The sequence below is a fragment of the Hylobates moloch genome, unplaced genomic scaffold, assembly GCF_009828535.3.
Source record: "Hylobates moloch isolate HMO894 unplaced genomic scaffold, HMol_V3 SCAFFOLD_1, whole genome shotgun sequence".
NCBI classification, from domain to species: Eukaryota; Metazoa; Chordata; class Mammalia; order Primates; family Hylobatidae; genus Hylobates; species Hylobates moloch.
Genome location: NW_026652276.1, coordinates 80,713,298 through 80,730,035, shown reverse-complemented (window position 1 = coordinate 80,730,035; position 16,738 = coordinate 80,713,298). Strand labels below are relative to the sequence as shown.

General features: G+C 35.8%; 1 protein-coding gene across 3 annotated transcripts in view; it reads left to right on the top strand.

Moving 5' to 3' along the window:
• SLC4A10 (solute carrier family 4 member 10) overlaps positions 1 to 16,738 on the top strand; it is a 270,598-nt gene that overhangs the window by 179,325 nt on the left and 74,535 nt on the right. For all 3 annotated transcript variants that reach the window (XM_032755567.2, XM_032755570.2, XM_058441626.1), the window contains 5 exons: positions 5,973 to 6,119; positions 10,468 to 10,568; positions 13,557 to 13,731; positions 14,329 to 14,462; positions 15,190 to 15,435. In XM_032755567.2, coding sequence (XP_032611458.1) covers positions 5,973 to 6,119; positions 10,468 to 10,568; positions 13,557 to 13,731; positions 14,329 to 14,462; positions 15,190 to 15,435 — 803 coding nt within the window. The remainder of the gene's footprint in view (positions 1 to 5,972; positions 6,120 to 10,467; positions 10,569 to 13,556; positions 13,732 to 14,328; positions 14,463 to 15,189; positions 15,436 to 16,738) is intronic.

Sequence of the window (16,738 nt, the reverse complement as noted above, 5' to 3'; positions counted from 1 at the left end):
TCTAAATATACAATCATGTCATCTGCAGAGACAATTTGAGTTCCTCTCTTCCTATTTGAATACGCTTTATTTCCTTCTCTTGCCTGGTTGTCCTGGCCAGAACTTCCAATAATATGTTGAATAGGAGTGGTGAGAGAGGGCATCCTTGTCTTGTGCCGGTTTTCAAAGGGAATGCTTCCAGCTTTTGCCTGTTCAGTATGATACTGGCTGTGGGTTTGTCATAAATAGCTCTTATTATTTTGAGATATGTTCCATCAATACCTAGTTTATTGACAGCTTTTAGCATGAAAGGGTGTTGAATTTTATCGAAGGCCTTTTCTGCATCTATTGGATAATCGTGTGGTTTTTTTCATTGGTTCCATTTATGTGATGGATTACGTTTATTGATTTCTGTAAGTTGAACCAGCCTTGCATCCCAGGGATGAATGCGACTTGATCATGGTGGATAAGCTTTTTGATGTGCTGCTGGATTTGGTTTGCCAGTATTTTGCTGAGGATTTTTGCATCAGTGTTTATCAGGGATATTGGCCTGAAATTTTCCTTTTTTGTTGTGTCTGCCACATTTTGGTATCAGGATGATGCTGGCCTCATGAAATGAGTTAGGGAGGAGTCCCTCTTTTTCTATTGTTTGGTATAGTTTCGGAAGGAATAGTACCAGCTCCTCTTTGTACCTCTGGTAGAATTCGGCTATGAATCCATCTGGTCCTAGGCCTTTTTTGGTTGGTAGGCTATTAATTACTGACTCAATTTCAGAACTTGTTATTGGCCTTTACAGGGATTCAATTTCTTCCTGCTTTAGTCTTGGGAGGGTGTATGTGTTCAGGAATTTATCCATTTCTTCTAGATTTTCTAGTTTTTTTGCATAGAGGTGTTTATAGTATTCTCTGATGGTAGTTTGTATTTCTGTGGGATCAGTGGTGATCTCCCCTTTATCATTTTTTATTGTGTCTATTTTATTCTTCTCTCTTTTCTTCTTTATTGGTCTGGCTAGCGGTCTATCTATTTTGTTCATCTTTTCAAAAAACCAGCTCTTGGATTCATTGATTTTTTGAAGAGTTTTTTTGTGTGTGTCTCTGTCTCCTTTAGCTCTGCTCTGATCTTAGTTATTTCTTCTCTTCCGTTAGCTTTTGAATTTGTTTGCTCTTGCTTCTCTAGTTCTTTTAACTGTGATGTTAGGGTGTCAATTGTAGATCTTTCCTGCTTTCTCCTGTGGGCATTTAGTGCTATAAATTTCCCTCTAAATACTGCTTCAGCTGTGTCCTGGAGATACTGGTATGTTGTGTCTTTGTTCTCATTGGTTTCAAATAACTTATTTATTTCTGTTTTAATTTCGTTATTTACCCAGTAGTAATTCAGGAGCAGGTTATTCAGTTTCCACTTAGTTGTGTGGTTTTGAGTGAGTTTCTTAATCCTGAGCTCTAATTTGATTGCACTGTGGTCTGAGAGACTGCTTGTTATGATTTGTGTTCTTTTGCATTTGCTGAGGAGTGTTTTACTTCCAATTATGTGGTCAATTTTAGAATAAGTGCGATGTGGTGCTGAGAAGAATGTATATTCTGTTGATTTGGGATGGAGAGTTCTGTAGATGTCTATTAGATCTGCTTGGTCCAGAGCTGAGTTCAAGTCCTGACTATCCTTGTTGATTTTTCTGTCTCGTTGATCTGTCTAATATTGACAGTGGGTTGTTAAAGTCTCCCACTATTATTGTATGGGAGTCTAAATCTCTTTGTAGTTCTCTAAGAACTTGCTTTATGAATCTGGGTGCTCCTATATTGGGCGCATATATATTTAAGATAGTCAGCTCTTCTTGTTGCATTGATCCCTTTACCATTAGGTAATGCCCTTCTTTGTCTTTTTTGATCTTTGTTGGTTTAAAGCCTGTTTTATTGGAGACTAGGATTGCAACCCCCGCTTGCGTTTTGCTTTCCATTTGCTTGGTAAATGTTCCTCCATCCCTTTATTTTGAGCCTGTGTGTGTCTTTGCATGTGAGATGGGTCTCCTGAATACAGCACACCAATGGGTCTTGACTCTTTATCCAATTTGCCAGTCTGTGTCCTTTCATTGGGGCATTTAGCCCATTTATATTTAAGGTTAATAATGTTATGTGTGAATTTCATCCTGTCATTATGATGCTAGCTGGTTATTTTGCCCATTAGTTGATTCCCTTCTGTTTCTTCATAGTGTCAATGGTCTTTACAATTTGCTGTGTTTTTCAGTGGAAGGTACCAGTTTTTCCTTTCCATATTTAGTGCTTCCCTCAGGAGCTCTTGTAAGGCAAGCCCGGTAGTGACAAAATCTCTCAGCATTTGCTTGTCTGTAAAAGATTTTATTTCTCCTTCACTTATGAAGCTTAGTTTGGCTGGATATGAAATTCTGGGTTGAAATTTCTTTTCTTTAAGAATGTTGAATATTGGCCCCCATTCTCTTCTGGCATGTTGGGTTTCTGCAGAGAGATCCACTGTTAGTCTGATGGGCTTCCCTTTGTGGGTAACCCGACCTTTCTCTCTGGCTGCCCTTAACATTTTTCTCTTCATTTCAACCTTGGTGAATCTGATGATTTTGTGTCTTGGGGTTTCTCTTCTCAGGGAGTATCTTTGTGGTGTTCTCTGTATTTCCTGAATTTGAATATTGGCTTGCCTTGCTAGGTTGGGGAAATTCTCCTGGATAATATCTTGAAGAATGTTTTCCAACTTGGTCCTATTCTCCCCACCACTTTCAGGTACACCAATCAAACTTAGGTTTGGTCTATTCACATGATCCCATATATCTTGGAGGCATTGTTCATTCCTTTTCATTATTTTTTCTCTAATCTTGTCTTCATGCTTTATTTTATTAAGTAGATCTTCACTCTTTAATATCCTTTCTTCCACTTGATTGATTCAGCTATTGATGCTTGTGTATGCTTCACGAAGTTCTTGTGTTGTGTTTTTCAGCTCCATCAGGTCATTTATGTCCTTCTCTAGCTGGTTATTCTAGTTAGCAATTCCTCTAACCTTTCTTCAAGGTTCTTAGCTTCTTTGCATTGGGTTAGAACATGCTCCTTTAGCTTGGAGGAGTTTGTTATTAACCACCTTCTGAAGCCTACTTCTGTCAATTCATCAAACTCATTCTCCATCCAGTTTTGTTCCCTTGCTGGCAAGGAGTTGTGATCATTTGGAGGAGAAGCAGCATTCTGGTTTTTGGGATTTTTAGCCTTTTTGTGCTGAAAAACGTTCTTTTTTTAATTAAACCAATAGTCTAATTTGAGAAGGGGGTCAGATAAGTCAGATATACACTGAAATCAGACTGTTAGGTTAGCTTGACAAAGAGAAGGTAGAAGAGGAATGTAAAATAATTAAGTTATTGATAACATTGGTGATAGGGAAACAATAGTAAGTACTATTTATGATTTAAAATTAAACAAATTATGGCATCTATACCTTTAGAGAGCTTTAAAATAACAGGAAATCTATTGTCCTGGATGAATTTGGACATTCATCTACCTAAAACAGGGTATAGGATCATGTGATCTCTCAAAGCAGTTTTCTAATTAAATGTGATCAAATTAAGAAAGATTTCAAGAGAGTTGTTACTAACAGGAAAAGAGTAGAGTTGCTAAACTCTCATTGCGGACTAAGAACTTTTGTAATTCTTAAGTATTCCAGTTAGGTCTCAGGGCCATGTAGCCATCTTTATAAGAGGCTTGTGGCATGGAAATCTATATTTTTAATATTTAAAAAATATCTTTCTCAAAATACAACTAAACCATTAATGGATCTTTGACATTTTCATATTATCCTAAGCAAAGTCTGTTTATCAGACCAATAATGTTTTGTGAAGTGTTCTTAGTTGGAAAGTCAAGAAAAAGCTTTCTAAAATGATCATTATTACTTAGCAGTTTGTATTGCGTTATCAAACCAGAAATGGAAACAAATGGTCTGAAAGTAGAATAGAATATTTGAAAGCAGAATTTTCCTGGCAATTTTGGGACATTTGGTCACTGTAATTTAGGCCAGCATAAAGAATAATATAGGAGTCCTTAATCTCAAATACTTGTATCATTTCACCCCAAGTGAAATTTAAAGTGTCAGAAATATTTATATTACGTTCAGTGTAAATTATTTTTTCTCTTCATCCTTATTTTTATTTTCCCCACTTACTATATTAAGTACATAATTCCTGAGTATGATAAGATAAATTAGGTCATGCTGCAGGAATAACCAACTAAAATATTAATGGCTTAAAACAATAAGGGTTTATTTCTATCATGCTAAATGTTCATCAAGATCTAGGAGAGAGGCTCTGCTCATTATAATCACTTAGGCCCCCTGTGCTTATAGAAGCTCTCTCTGGACCTGTGTTTTCTCAGTCACTAAACCAGAAAAAAAGCAATGTGATAAATCACACATTGGTACTCATAACTTCCATTCAAAAGTGACATATGTACACCCAAGTAGAATATACCTAATCCAAATGTCAAAGAAGGCAAAGAAGTACAATCTTACCATGTGGTCTAGAAGAAAACCTGGGATATCTGTCAACAGCTTAAATGACTAACATAGCACATGTGTACGGAGGGGAGATGGGAGGGATAAGTATGAAATGTAACTCATACTTTGAGTGGAAATGCACTTTCTGCACTTTGTAGATATAATATATAGTTGGCCCTCTGTATCTTCAGGTTCTGCACCCTTGAACTTAACTAACTGCTAATCAAAAATATTTGAAAAGTCAGGGTGCAGTAGCTCACACCTATAATCCCAGCACTTTGGCAGGCCAAGGTGGGGGATGGTTTGGGGCCAGGAGTTCAAGACCAGCGCAGGCAACATAGCAAGACCCTGTCTCTACAAGAAATTTTTAAAAAAATTATCCAGGTTTTGTGGTACACACCTGTAGTCCCAGCTACTTGGAAGACAGGAGCTTAAGCAGGAGCTTAAGCCTAGGAGTTCAAGGCTGCAGTGAGCCATGACTGTGCCACTGCATTCTAGCCTGCATGACAGAGCGAGACCTTGCCTCTAAAAACAAAAATCAAAAATATTTGAGGGGGGGACAATAAAAAATAATAATGTTACAATAAAAATAATATGCATAAAAATTATACAGTATAACAACTATATAGCATATACATTGTATAGATATTATAATAATCTAGAAATGATTTAAAGTACAGATGCTCCTCAACTTTCAATGGGGGATTATGTCCCTCCATTGAAAATATAAGTGGAAACTATGTTTTTGACTTATGATATTTTCAACTTATGATAGGTTTATCCAGACTTAATCCCATTGAAAGTTGAGGAGCCTACTCAATGCATGTCACTTTTGCACCATCATAAAGTCAAAAGATTGTAAGAGAAACCATAGAAAGTTGGGGATCCTCTAAATATAGGAATATATGCATAGGTTTTGTGCAAATACTGCTCCATTTTATATAAGGAACTCAAGTATCCATAGATTTTGGTATCTGCAGGGAATCCTGGAACCAATCCCCCAAAGATACTGAGGAACAACTATATATCCAGAAAATGCTAACATAACCCTAGTATTATTTTCAAAATTGAAACAAAATTAACCTTTTAAATTAATTTATTTATGCCAGGGTATAAATGCTGCTGAAATTTCCAACACATTTTACAAATTTTTATTTCTGTTTGTAAGCAAAGGCTTCCTCCAGAAACTGATTTTCCCATACACAAATAACTTTTGCCTAATTTTAGTTTAGTGAGCTTCCTTTCATCCTCCTTTTTCTTTCCCTTACTCCTTCCCTCTAGAAATTTCAACATTCTTCTGACATCATAAGAAAAATAGTTACCTATATGGATCCATAAAATAAATTATAATATTTTACATTATAAATTTCTTTAGAGTCAGAGCTGTCTATTTCTTCAAATTGTTATAATCACATGTGAGATAACTGAGTTGAAAACACTGAACATGTTAATATTTTATAATTATTTTTAAACTATAAATAATATTTCTATTTCTTCTAAAGGTATTTCATGATGTTGCCTATAAAGCTAAAGATCGTAATGACTTGGTATCAGGAATTGATGAGTTTCTGGATCAGGTTACTGTTCTCCCTCCTGGAGAATGGGATCCAAGCATTCGAATAGAGCCTCCCAAAAATGTTCCTTCCCAGGTATGTATATTTGAAGACATTCTTTGAAATTGAGTTCTTTTTTTGTCTTTTAAATGCATGTTTTAAAATAGCATAACCCATCAAGAAGATTCAAATGATTTAAATGATAGCCTCTAAGGCAGAAGGGGCATGAAGTTACAAGATCTTTCTTAGTACTATCTAACGTACATTACTAAGAAACTTGGCAGTTTGATGACAACCTCCTAATCAAACAGTGCCATATGCCTGGAAAGATTTTAGCCCCTACTTAAAACATATTATCCAAGAGGAAGATTAAAATTTTAATAACAACATAAAATATGGCCTGAGAGAAAGCCCATTACTGTCCTTCTATGTTTTGATACATCACTTTGAAATTGGCAAGCATTAGGAAAATTCAAAGACATGACTTAATCATATTATGTAGAAAATTCCATATTTATTGCTGCTAATCACGGTAAATATTGGGAAGATTTTAAAATTATAATTCTTATATTTGTATTGCTTTTGTGTGGTTGTATGATATAAAGATTTTTTAAATTTTGCTTATGAACATCTAATATATATTTTACCCATCATACAATCCAGAAAGAATTATAAAGCATTGCTATTTTCTAGGGTCATTTTTTAAATTGCAGGCATGACTATTAAGAGTGATGACCAAATGTTTGTTAAGCTCACTCCTCATACTGCCACCTCTGTGCCTACTGAATCTGCCTCCCACAACCCTCCCAAGTTGTTACGTACTTAGTCTTGCCTTTGCCCCTTGCCCTGTGGAGTTCAGCCTTGCCTGACTCTGCTGCCCTATTGGAAGTGACAGATGGTTTAATTGACCCAGCCCTGGAATTAGAAATTTTCCTGCTTTGCCAGAGGAGGGCAAATGAGCAGTTGTACCACTCAATCATGAGTACTTAAAAAGGGTATCTCAATTTCACTGTCAATTTAAAGAAACTATATGGATACCTCATTTTTATATTTTCATTTTGAAGTCATTTCATAATTATTAAAGACTATTTCTTTTTTTCAAAACTTACCATTTTGTGATTTTGTAACTGCTACTACATATTTCAGTTGATCTATTACTAAAATAAAAACAGTTGCCTAATAATTAATTGTAGGAGTTATAGATTGTCTCATTTATGTACTTGTAGAATACATCTTTGTACTAATGATATTAGAAAAGGCAATATAATGCTTCCTGAATATGTAGAAATTCTTTAATTAATGTCATTTGGAGAAATGCAGCAAAACATTAATACACTCAGAATGAGGCTTTAAAATTCATTATAATACCAATTAGCTATTGAAACATTGAAGATGAAGTTAAGTGTTTTTGAAAACACCTTTGTGAACAATAATGTTTTTGAGGCAAGTTGAGTGATGGGAGGCCAATATTGTTTATGATTTTATGACACCCTTTAAAATCAGAATTAATTATTGGATTCTGGGTATTGAGAGGCAGTGATAGAAAGAATATCGAATTAAGAATCAAGGCATCTGGGTTCTGCAATTATCTATATGTATGACCTTGAATACATGTTTTAACCTCTCTGTTGATGTTCTGTATCAGCACTGTCCAACAGAGTTTTCTGCAATAATGGAAATATTCTATGTCTATGCTATCTAGTAATCAAGCCACTAGTAAGCATTAGAAATGTTGCCATTGTAACTAAAGAACAGAATTTTTCATTTTAATTACCTTAAATGTAAATAGACATATGCAGTTTGTGGCTATCATATTAGACAGTATAGTTCTATACAACAAATCTGAAATTACAAATATGCTCTATGCTTCTTTTCAACATTCATGTTTTAAAAATGTATGTTGTAATTGAATAATAGATAGCATGAGGCTATGTTTTCTATTAGACGGAGTGAAATGAGTTAATATATATTAAACATTCTGACCTCGTACTCATTCAAATATTTTCACCATTGGGATAATTTCCATCTTTTTTATTCACTTGCAATTTGCAAATCCCAGCATTTTAAATATTTTTTTTCCTCTCAGTTAAGAGAAGAATAACCTGTCACCTCCAGGGATAACCCTGAAAATGTTCATTAAAACTTTACGTCAGTCATTAAAATCACTCCCTTTTGTGTACCCTCAACTTATTTGCTCTTCTCTCATGTCATGTACTTGCTTGTCAAAACCACAACCCTGTGAGAATCCGACACTTTACTCTGTACCACACGGATGAAGCTGAAGCTGAAGGAAAACATGTAACCACACTAACTGGTCTCACATAATTTCATGACCACATACCTCAAGTGAGCCCTTTGTGTTGCAGGTTCATCATACTACACTTCCCTAGTCCAATCATTCTCACTTGATGACTATTTCACACTTATTCTTCTCTCCTCAAGCCTTCAGCATATCCTTTCTGACCCTCACTCTCATATGCTGATATGCCTTTTACTTCCCTAAGAAATTTGAAACAATCAGAAAAGAACTTCTATAGATTGCTACCATCATACCTACCCACTTGCCAGCATCTGCATCCACATACTCTGCCTTCCTGTTCATTACTATTGATGAAATAGCCAAAGTCAGCCTTCTACTTGTGCACTAGAAAGAACCTATCTCTTTACATCTACTCAAGAGCACAATTCTACCAATTCTCCTCTTCCTCTTCTATATCATCAAATCTTTTTTTCTGTATTTTATCACTTTTACTAGCATACAATACTAATAAATTTACCAATCTTAAATAAAAGAACTCTCTTGATACCACTACCCAGCCTGCCACTCTTATTCATTCCCTTTTGTAACAAAATGCCACAGAAGAGTTCTCTGTGCTACTTGCCTCCAGTTACTCTCCTCCAATTCTCTTTTAACATTCACCCCAAGAGGCTTTTGCCCCTACCACTTCACTAAAATATATACAAGAACAGTGATCTCCACCATGCTAAGTCCCATGGTCAATTCTCAGCCTGCATTTTATCTAACCTATCAATGAACAGCATTTAAGAGTTGATGACTCTCTTTTCCTTAATATATGTTCTTTACTTGGCTCCCAAAACATCACCTTCTGTTAGTTTTGTCATTATAAAATAGAGTTAATTTATCTAGTCAGTAGTATTCTCCCAGAAGACCACATAATAGTACTTGCTTTCTGAGACTTGTGAAAGCTATGAATTGTTTTCCTAGGTGATTGGGAAGTAGGTATTGAGGGCAACTCTTTAATCCCTTTATTAATGTATCCTATGTACCTGTAAAGACAGTTCCTTCATCAGTTGACAGATGCTTCTCTTTTATCTTTGAACTTCAGTCTTATAGCGTCCATCCATTTGCCTAGGGAAATTGTTAAAATATTAAGCAATAAACTTTCTTATATTGTGTATTTTTCAAAACCTTTTTAATGTTTTAAACCTGTATCATTCTATGTAAATGTCTCATGGTTAGTGAGATCAGTTTATAAGTCACTTTTGTTTTTCATGTTTACACTAATTCTATTTTGGAATGGTGGTCAAGTAAAAATCATAATTTCACCACTTAAGATTTTTCCTATTATCCTTTGAAGTGCTTTTGAACACACTGGTGTGCTCTAAGATCACCATAGGTAGGATTTTAGGTAGAACTTTCTGATTTTTTAAAAAATCATATTCACCAACAAAAGCGGGTGGAATAGACCTATGGGAAAACAATACTTACCTGAATCTCCACTAATTTGTCGTTGGTTAAATTAGAAGCCTCCTTTTACGACAGACTTCGGCACTCTATGAGTTAGAAAGACTTATACTGTAAACTATTTACTGGGTAGAAAAATACCAGCTGGAATTACACAGGGAAATATACTTTAAAAATAGTGATGATGGTTACTGTTCTTTGAACAGTTAAACTATGCCAGGCATATAACACCACCATAATTAACACCTCCTCACACCAACCTACCCGCATCCTGATCTCTCTCTTTCCCCCTTCCCTTACTTCATTTTTCTTCATAGCTCCCATCTGTACCTGATATTATAAGGTTATTGTCTCTTCAGTAACAGAATGCTTTTTTTGGCCCACCTTGCAGCTCTAGCATTCATTACAATGAATGGCATACACTAGGCACTCAGTATTAATTGAAAGAATAAATAAGTGCCCATCACTTCATTTAATTCTCTTAGCCACACTATAAGATAGATACTGTTGTTACCCCCAGCAAACAAAGGAAGAAACTAACACTTTAAAAGGCTAAATAACTTTCCGGAGGTCAAGCACCAAATAAGTACAGAGCCTGGGTAACAAGGTACAAGCACCAAATAAGTAGAGAGCTATTGTGCATATTGCTTCAAGGAAAAATGAACTGTTATTATTATTTGCAATTAACACCTGAAATTAAAACAAAACAAAACACACGAACAAAGAAACTCTCCACAGGAGAAGAGGAAGATTCCTGCTGTACCAAATGGAACAGCAGCTCATGGGGAAGCAGAGCCCCACGGAGGACATAGTGGACCTGAACTCCAGCGAACTGGAAGGTTAGTGAAAATCACTTCTATGGGACTTCAAGGACCAAATGACATACCATTCTTCTCTGTCAGGAATTGCTATTTTAGGATCTAATTTATTGTATACTTTTAATACCTGCTTTTTGAGGGTGAAAATGCCAATTAGTTTGATTTCTCTGAAGTTACTAATGATTGTCATTACTGTTAAACTAAAACAGTGGATACACCCTTCCATTATACTTTACCTAGTCTTTCATTTTGCTGTGCATAAAATGCATTCTCAGATTCTTAGAATGAAAAGGAAAACCGTCAATTGACCCTTCCAAAAGAACCCATTGAAAGCTTCAAGTTGAAGATAGAAATAAAACTAAATACCAGCAACTCAGTCTTATAGGCCCTATCTCATTAAATGCAAGTAGGATGTATATAATGGTATTTCTTATTTTTATGGCTGTGATTTGAAAGAGCTATATGATTTATTTTTCTAATCACACATCTTTGAAGAGATGAAAGCTTCAATTTATTTCTTAAAATGGTGCTTTATGGTTTTTTTGACAGCTTGTCTCTCTCTAAGCAATGTGTGAGCAGAAAATCAGAAACCCTTGGGTGGGTCTCTCTTCAGGGAATATGTGTATAGCCTCCATTATAATTAAAGGCAGTTGCAAAGGCTTTGCAGGATTGGTGCTCCCCTCCCCTCAAGGCCATTTTCTGTACTGCTTGCAATGTGTCCTCTAAGCTGACTTTCCAGTTCCTGAGCACTCTGCATTTTAATTCTGTGTTCTTTCCCTTTATCTATGTGTTGTCTCTGAGGAAATGTCCTTTAATGTCTTCCTCAGGCTTGATACCTAATTTGAGATGGTTCAAACAATTTTTTCCTTTTCCCTTCACTGGAAGCTTTGTTACTCATTCTGTTTGCTTTCATACTTTCAAATGCTGTCTTTTTATTTTTGGTGGTATTTTTTTTCTCTTTCTCAGGTGTAACATGCCACATAGCTTAGATTTTTTTCGAAGTTCACTTTTCCTTACTGCTTCCTAAATCCTCCCAGGTCACCAATATCCGGTATCTTCGCTTCTCCAGAGTTCTTCCACAGATTCTGTTGCTGACATGACTTGAAGTATCCATTACTCATCTGCTCTCCTGGAGTTGCTGGTGTACATCTGGGCTGCTCTTGCACTGTTCTCTGTAATGAACTCCCACTTCCGGATTTAGATTTTTACTGCTAAAAGCACATTTATTACACAGTACTATAACAACTATTCAGACTAATGTATGCTCTAATAAGTAATTGATTAGAATCAATGGTCTAATATAAAGTGCTATCAAAACTATAAATATTAATTACTAATTAATAGCTCATAACCACCTCAAATTCTTTTTGGGATTAGGTGGGATATAAATCATAAATGAATGCCTAAATAGACTGGTAGAGTGAATCTGTTTTGAATTGTGACTTTGATAAGTTAACAAATTATTCAGAAATGATCCCTAAAATAAAAAAATATGCATATGTTTTACCAAACATGGGTAGAGAAGCCTAAGGTGATCTTTATGTGTACAAATATTTCACAGGTTCTCTGCAAGCTTCTCTGAGTTTCAAATGTCCTTTTATTCAATTGAAGTTTCATTCTTCTCAACCCTCTCCTACTCCATAGCTCTCTAATGGAAGCAATCACAGGAAAATATATTGATCTTATACCTGCATAATAGTAGAATAGTTATTAATAGGTAACTATTACAGATAAATCAGATCAGGGAAATTACATGGTAAAATATTTTAATTATTCATAATATGTACATCTTTTATTTCAAATTCTTAATGAGAATTTATTTCTAAAAAGAACAATCCTTTCTGAGGTGATTCTAGGACTGCCAAATGAATATTCCTATGCATAAAATAAATAAGAAAAATGGAACAGTTTTTTATGATCCAAGTATACTCAGCATGCTGGCAGTATATTGGAGCATAAGTTTTTTCACCACTAACATTAACCTTCATGTAGGAACTTACTCATAGTCTTATTCATTTTTGCTATCACATCATTATTCCATGGAGCAAAACAACTTACAGTAGCCAAATGTTAAGTCTGCATATTGTTATTAAATGTTCATAAAATGAGAATACCTACTTATTAATGCTCTCGTTTCTAATAGATTAAAAAAAACTCTCAAATTTCAAGCACCATTTCACAGTTTAATACTTTTCCCCGCAAAATAATTCTCTTTCAAGTGTTTCAGCATGGTTTTGAATATATTTGGAGTAAATGAATTTATACCAAGTAAGGTCACTATTGTCTTGTGAATCACAGATGTTGGGATATGTTAACGCAATAGTGGATCAAAATTACATTTATCTAGTTTGATTATTATAAGTTCTCCCTCCTAGTTTTCTAAAAATGAAAACAGCTCTGAAACCTATCTGTCTCTACTAAGTATTGCTGCCATCCAAAAGGACATTTAGATGTCTTCCTGCAACAATATCTGGTGAGGGATTTTTGTTTGTTTGTTTTTTGGCCAAGAGAGTAGGTAACTGGAGCCCTGGTTAAACATTGCTTTTTCTCTCTAGGGTGATGCTCACTACTGGAGTATACAAAAGCCAGCTAACCCTCCCTCCCTCACTTCCTGCTATGCTAAATGGAATTAAACATTTAGAAATACTGCCAATGATTGAGGGTCGTAGGCCTGAGTTTAGGAGGAGTAGGTTGATGTAGAAATGGCACAGAGATTAGAGTAATCCTTGAATCTCATTATTTGGATCATGATTGGTGAACAGCTCTGAACCTTGTTTAAGAGAACCTGGGATTTTTGGTGGTTGACACAATATTGGGTTAGGGATTGAGGTAACGTAGTTGTACAGTGCCTCCCTGTAGATCGTTATAATACAATGCAGCAGGTTAATGTGGGTCTCACCTCTGCTGATGGAAAACGTATACTGTGACCTGGCAACAAAGCAAATGAGCATTTTGACTTGTGTGTCTTTTATATTTGGGTTTCACTATTGTGTTTTCCCCCTGTCTTAGGATTTTTGGGGGACTTATTTTAGATATCAAAAGAAAAGCTCCATACTTCTGGAGTGACTTCAGAGATGCTTTCAGCCTGCAGTGCTTAGCATCTTTTCTATTTCTCTACTGCGCCTGTATGTCTCCTGTCATCACGTTTGGAGGACTGCTGGGAGAAGCAACTGAAGGGCGTATAGTATGTATTATGCTTTTCTCTGAACTTTGAAACATAATCCATTTTTAAGATTCATAGTTAGGTAAGTGAGTATTTAATTTTGGATTCTTTTTTAAGGAGAGATATGAGATATGGTCTGGCAGATACACCTTATATGAATTTCCTGGATGGCTAGTGGAACTGGCAATCTGGGGGTGGAATGTCTCAGAATAACTAGTTCTGAGTCTTACAAAAGGTTCTCATCTGATGCCTTGCCCTCAGCCCCCCCAATCCTAAGCTAGGTTTAGGCTCCATTCTTGTCTCACAAGAGGTCCATTTGCTATATACCTGGGCCATGTTTCTGTCCAAACACTGATCCTGAACACATTTAAACCTTTTGTAAGGCAACAGAGATGTGAGATAGGAAGGTGAAGAGAACACTCCCACCTTTGCTACTCTGCATTTTCTTCTTGCTGTCAGCCCCTTTAGTCATCCTCCTACCCCACATCTTGCCCAGGGTTGCTAGGCTTTTCATGGTGAAGCAGAAAGCACATATCCATGTATTTTAAATGTCTTCTCCTTAGCTACAATGGCCTCCTGTACAGCTTAGGTAATTGAACCATTTATATCTCTACACAGAGTGCAATTGAATCTCTCTTTGGAGCATCCATGACCGGAATAGCCTATTCTCTCTTTGGTGGACAGCCTCTTACCATATTAGGCAGTACAGGACCAGTTTTGGTGTTTGAGAAGATTTTGTTTAAATTTTGCAAGTAAGTGTTATGTACTTTTTGGCCCTTAGCCTCTTCTTCTTTACTGTATTTATACTTCTCCCAACATCACTTTTGGAGGTCTGTTGATAGAGACAGAATTGCCTGATTTGATTCAGTTTATCATTTTTGCTTCATCATGGGAATAGAGGAAAAGTAAAATATTCATGTATATTGTTATGTAATATTTTTAAAAAGTAAGACTCAGTTATAAGCACTGATAAATCCCTTTTAATTTTGTCCCTTTAGATGTTCCCTTTAGACCGGTGGTCTGCAACCATTTTGGCACCAGGGACCAGTTTCATGGAAGACAATTTTTCCACAAAGAGAGTTGAGGGGATGGTTTTGGAATGAAACTGTTCACCTCAGATCATCAGGCATTAGATTCTCATAAGGAGCACACAACCTAGATTCCTCACATGCACAGTTCACAGTAGGGCTTGTGCTCCTATGAGAATCTAATGACACCAGTGATCTGACAGGAGGCTGAGCTCAGGCGGTAAAACTCACTCGCCTGCCACTCACCTCCTGCTGTGCAACCCTTTTCATAACAGGCCACGGACCAGGGATTGGGGACCCCTGCTTTAGACAGTCTTGAGTTTAGATACTCATGGGATGTGAAGCTTATTCACTTTCACTTCCTGAATGAGGTTTATTTTCATTTGCTTAAAATGATAGCAAACTGTTAAATGACCTTCTTTTCACTCTTCTTTCCTTTTCCTCCTCCCAGAGAATATGGGCTGTCATACCTATCTTTAAGAGCTAGCATTGGACTTTGGACTGCAACTCTATGTATCATACTTGTGGCCACTGATGCTAGTTCCCTTGTCTGCTACATCACTCGGTTTACTGAAGAAGCTTTTGCTTCCCTGATTTGCATCATTTTCATTTATGAGGCCCTGGAGAAGTTGTTTGAACTCAGTGAAGCATATCCAGTCAACATGCATAATGATCTGGAACTGCTGACACAATATTCGTAAGTACCATTTCCCCTGCTGGCCTTGGGGCTTTTCTTTTGACAAATATTGCTATTGTTACAAGAAATATGAGGAAATTACTCAGCAGAGAATGTGCCTTAAGTTGATTCATGACCTAAATCCTGACTCTCAGAGTTGAACAGGATTTTAAAAGTTATTTAATCGGCCACTCATCTGATACTTGCATTCTCATTATACCATCTCTGCCAAAAGTATCTTTTTAAAGTTCTATTTGTCCAGTGTTCTCTAAAATAAGTAGATAAGGAACCAATTCCATTTTAATATACACGAAGTTTACCTTAGCAAAATATATGTTATTTGGCATTGTTTCAGGGTCTTTTTAATTTACAATAATCCAAAGAAACATAGTAATGAAAATAAAAGATTTCAAATTTAGAGCAATAAGGTAAAATAAACTTCTTGGGTCTAAATCTTAGTAGATGTTTGAAAGTGTGGTAAAAACATAAATCCCTGAATTAAAATTTAATTTTGGTTTTGGCACTTGTGACATTTTGATAGAAATACTCAGGTATTAGTTGTTGAAGGTGATGTTACAGTCCGGGATTAAAGATGTGATTGGATCTATTGCTCTCTCTAGTTTTGGTATATCAACAGTCTGAAATGTCTCTAAGACTTTGTCTGCAGACTATATGTGGCCATTAAATGACCCCATTATTTAATTGTAGAATTTTTTGTTGTGTTTATATGCAGTTTTTTATACTGCAAATATCTGAAGCAATATGTTCTTTAGGAGACAGTTATAATCTCTGCATCAACCACCAATCATTTCCCTATAAACTGCTTAGATATGGCCTTGAACCCTTTTAATATTTTTTAACCTTTATTTACTATTAGAAGTTTAAATTGTTGAAATCAGACCAAAATAGTGCAATGTTATAATTTTGTTAAGAATGATGTAATGATATTATGTTGAAAATAATGTGAGTTTTAGTACTTTTACTTTTATTTTATATTTAGAGATAACTTTAAACAACTGACCCCTATTTTTGAACAAGAAAAATCAAAGTGGAAATAGAAAATAACTTTCCTAATAAAACTAAATAGTGAGAATGTTATAAACAGGGCTAAGAAAGGACTGAGCATAGGTGTCAGGGACACTCAGAAAACAGGCAGATAGGAAGAGCAGTTTGATCAAAACCAGGGATGACATTGATATACGCCTTTTCGTTTATCCTTACCTGAAAGAGAATCTCACTGAATTTGGATATCCTTGCTGGGATATGCAATTATCTCTGGTTGGATTTTCAAATCTACTACATGCCAGGCACTATACTAGGTGCT